The sequence below is a fragment of the Gracilinanus agilis genome, unplaced genomic scaffold (assembly GCF_016433145.1).
Source record: "Gracilinanus agilis isolate LMUSP501 unplaced genomic scaffold, AgileGrace unplaced_scaffold21364, whole genome shotgun sequence".
Classification (NCBI taxonomy): Eukaryota; Metazoa; Chordata; class Mammalia; order Didelphimorphia; family Didelphidae; genus Gracilinanus; species Gracilinanus agilis.
In genome coordinates, this window is record NW_025352876.1 from 3,453 (window position 1) to 7,952 (window position 4,500).

General features: G+C 47.4%; 1 protein-coding gene across 1 annotated transcript; it reads right to left on the reverse strand.

Annotated features, from left to right (window-relative positions):
- Positions 1–493: 493 nt before the first annotated feature.
- Positions 494–3,656, reverse strand: LOC123254406 (nucleoredoxin-like; the record flags this gene model as incomplete). Its single annotated transcript, XM_044683435.1, has 4 exons — positions 494–558; positions 1,033–1,184; positions 2,729–2,829; positions 3,523–3,656. Coding segments are annotated over 4 exons (452 nt in total), but the record flags the coding sequence as incomplete, so codon positions are not given.
- Between the last annotated feature and the right edge of the window lie 844 nt (positions 3,657–4,500).

The window sequence follows — 4,500 nt, forward strand, 5'->3', positions numbered from 1 at the left end:
AGAACATGAAACATGTAACTATGGGAAAATATTCAAAAGAAAAAGAAAGAAAAAAGAAAAAAAAAAGAAAGCAGTCGGGAAGTGTCCCAAAGTCCCAAAGGAACTCGTTAAAGGCAAAGTGTATTTCATTTTTCTCCTTAATACTCCTAGGACCTACCACAGAGTTTTGCATTCACTGGGTGTATAATAATGTTTGTTAAATCAAAGTCTCCTTTTTGCCTTAGTTTCTCCATCTGTAAAAAGGAAGAAGAATCCACAGCCCAAACCTATCTCCTAAGGTCATGCTAGAAAATGGAGCTAATGAGGCTAAGGGTCTAGGGAGGTCCTTGATCCTTGTAGGAGTCACTTAGTTTCACACCAAGAACAAGTGTTTCTGAGTCAAGGAGTTGCCTTTCTCACTTATTCTTCCAGAAATATATATGCTCTTGATCTCAAGAAAGACCAATCAGAAAACCGCACATGTGAGGACAGATGAGCAAAAGTGCCTCCACACCTGGTAAAATAACTTGGTACACATGAGCATGATGGTGGAACGGTGTTGCCCAGGATGAAGAATACCTGAATGCACAAAGATGGCGGCAAGAATGGTATCAAAGTTGGTGGCAAAAATGGCATTTGTAGAAACTCGGAAGGCTAGCCTGGGGCTAGGGCTTGTTTCTGACCCCTGAGTCCTATTTAGTTCTGGCTCTGTCAGAGGATGGATGTAGCCTCAACCAATTTCCCCAGAAGGGAGTTGGCCAGCCAGCTGGGGGCTCAGAGTATACTCATCAAAGGACAAATACAATGGTCACAGCATTCATTTTTAGCCAGAAAACACGGAAATGATCAACACTCAAGGGCCTGGTTTTTTAGCCCATCATTTGTACCTGGTTAATTGGTCGGAACATAAGAAGGGAGAACATGGCTCTACCTTGTCTCAACCCTTCAATGGCTTCTTCTGTTTTCTTTTGAAGATGACTTACAATGTGGAAATGTGTTTCTTTTCTCTTTTCAATGAAAGTCAAAGCCACAAAAGCCTTGAGGAATGGATGCACACGAGGACAAGACTCTGGGAAGGGGGCTCGTATCTCCTCCTACCTTGGATTCCATACAGTCGGTTGAGACGTGACCTCCGGGCTTCATCAGTGTAGGGGACAGCAAGCCAGGGCATTTCGCTGAAATACTGTTTGAAGGAGTCCTCTGACCTATGGAGAAAAAAGCACCCAAAATGAGATTGGCTGCACCCCCCACTCCTGGGTCCTCCAACCAATTCTTTCCAAACACAGCCCAGAACCAAAGATGCTCTGATGTTTACTATTTCCTTTTCTAGTCACCTTGGGAGCTACCTAGTTCTAGGAAGGCTTTACCTAGACAAACGCAGGGTCCCCAAATGAAAATGTCAAGCCCTTTCAATAGTCTGTAGACTGTTCAGTTGCACCTTCTCGCCAGTTAATTTGTTCATTCCTTCTTTCCCTCCCTCCGTCCCTCCCTCCCTCTGTCTCTCTGTCTCTGTCTCTCTCTCTTGTGTTTTAGAATTAATATTAATTCTAAATAATATTAATATTAAGTAATTAATATTAATATTAAGTATCAGTTCCAAGACAGAAGAGAGGTAAGGGCTAGACAGTTGGGATTAAGTGACTTGCCCAGGGTCACATAGCTGGGAAGTATCTGAGGCCAGCTTCAAAACCAGAATCAATCCATCTCAAGTTCTCTAATAGGGAGAGTTTATTTGAAAGAAACTCACCATCTGGACCACGATAGCATATTCTCTGGTGCATTTCTTACTTATGCACCTGCCAAGAAGCCCTGTTTTGGGGTCAAGTGGCATGTGGGCATATGAACTTCACATGCCATATGGACACGTGTGTTCTCATCCCCTGCAGAGATGGTGGAGAACAGAGAATGGAAGCTCCAAGAAGGCAGGGCCCACTCATTTTCTCTTTAGATTCAAAGTGCCTGGTACTAGGTAGGTGCTTAGATGCTTAGTAGACTGGCACCGAGTGGGTATACAGGTCTACCCAAGAGGTGAAGACTGGAGACAGCTGGGATAGGGCAAGCGGGTCCCGGGATCCTTCCCCTTCCCAGTCTGCTAGCTTTAGTTCCAATTTGTGAACAAGAGATTAGAGGCAGAGAGGGCGAGAAGAGGTAGAACTGCCTTCTGGGACAGAGACTGAGATGAGCAAAGGCAGCGGGCTAAAACCAACCCCACGGCATCAACACACTCAGCCTGGTCTGACTCCTCACCCAGGGACCTCTGGCAAGTCAAGCAGCCCCCAGCTACCAGCGACTGCAGCTGAGAAGAAATAATCCACGTCCCACAAAGCAGGTGGAACCATCTGTCAACCTCTGGCCACTTTCCACCCCCACCCGGTTTCTCTATCATCCACTAGAAAGCTGTACAAATCTGAAAATGCATTTAACCCCAATCTGCTCTTCTGCAGATTCCCAAAGAAGGAGAGAGTTGGATGGGGCCTTGGAGATCTTCTGGTTCCATCCCACCCCCTTCCTAGATAGATGAGGGGAGAGGGAATTGGGAGATGCCTCCGTATTCAAGTCAGGAACTGACTTTTTCTCATCTTTGAGTCAGTCAGACGGCTCCAGGAATAAGTGTGAAATGTGTCAGTGCCTTCTCCAAAGATCACGAATGTGCTTAATTTTTAAAAAAGGCACAGAAGGGCATCCTCTGTGCCATACATTCTGAGGGAAGCAGGGAGGAAGATGGCTCCAGTTTCAGAGCAAATATTACCTGTCAGCGCTAACAAAAATAATCTCAAATTTCTGTCCCGACTCCTTGATCTTCCGGTAAGACTCCACCAGGACTCGGGTGAGACTTCGGCAAGGCGGGCACTGACAATAAAGAAGACACAACGTGCTTGTAAATGTCCCTAAAATACCTCCTTTCATTTCTAGGAAGGGCCACCCGGGGGCCAACCTGGTCTATGAAGAGTTCAGAAACAAACGCTCTCCTCCCAGACATCAAATGGGAGTAAGCTTAGAATTTCTCTGAAGATCTAGAGAACGTTCTCTACATGCCGCCGACAGCCGGTGGGCAGGGAGGCTGTTCGGTATATCAGAAGGGAGTCTGGGCTTCCTTACTGGCTGGGTGACTCTGGGCCAGTCCCTCCCCTTTCCTAAGCCTCAGTTTGCTCCTCTGTAAGATGGGGATAATGATAAGATGTGTATTGGCTCTCTTATAGGGTTGCTGTGAGGCAAAACTTTTGCCTCACAAAAAGTGCTCCATGAATGAAAACTACTGTTGAGAGTCCCCAGAACAGGTCCTCCTGGAGACTCTGGGCTTGACCAGAAAGAATGACGAGGAATATTTTGCTCAAGAATATTTCGTTACAAAAGAAGTCGTTTCTTCGTATTTGTTGTGGTTTTATGGCTATGTAGGGCCAACAAAACACTTGGCACCCCGAGGGCTGGGAGAATGCCAACCTCCGTGCCCAGGGAGCTCCCTGCCTGAGCCAATCACTGAGGAGCGAATCCTTTCTCCCACCTGGGCTGATGGTGGGGATGATGGGGTGGGGAAGCACTCACCCAATGGGCAGAGAAGTAAACTCCCACGTGGGACCCTTCCAGGCAGCTGCTGTCCAGTGACTGGCCGTTATTTCTGAGCAAAGGTCCGGCAATGACTTCACTGAAGGGCTTGGGCCCCCAAGGGAATTCCAGACCTGAAATAGGGGACAAGCGATGTAAGATGTCGTGAGTCTGGCAGGAGCCCCATTTGGTATCCGAGCCTGATGGCAGCACGCAGCTGATCCAGAGAGTGTGGCCTTGTGGGGAGGTCTCTCCAACTGGAAGCAGGAGACCTGGGTTCAAATCCCACTAGCTAAAAGATCATGAGCAAGAACCTCAAACTCTGAGCCTGTTTCCTCATCTGTAAAATGAGAATATTAATTCTTTTTTGTTTTTGTTTTTAAAACCCTCACCTTCCATCTTGGAATCAATACTGTGTATTGGTCCCAAGGCAGAAGAGTGGTAAGGGCTAGGCGATGGGGGTCAAGTGACTTGCCCAGGGTCACACAGCTAGGAAGTGGCTGAGGCCAGATTCGAACCTAGAATCTCTTGTCTCTGGGCCTGGCTCTCCATCCACTGAGCCACCCAGCTGCCCCCAGGGATATTAATTCTTACACGTTCCTCCTCAGAGCCCCAATGTGAAGAAAGTGCCATCTAAGCACGAGCCACCATTAGCATCTTCTAGCTGATTGAACTTCTAGCTCCAGCGGGAGATGGGAGCAGAACCCATATGTGATGTGGCAGCTCTTCTCAAGCAGCTTCCAGCCAAGGAATTCTGCTCCGGTTCCTGATCTGGAGAATCGTACAGATGGCCTGTGCCAGCCAGAGTTGAGAATTCAGGGCCAGTGAGGTGTTAAATTAAATTCAGGGGCTGAAAAATGTCAGCATGCACGTACAAGAGTCACATTCTCAATATTATTTTAGGAAAAGGGGCAGCTGGGTAGCACAGGGATAGAGAGCCAGGTCTGGAGTTGGGAGACCTTGGGTTCAAATCTGCTA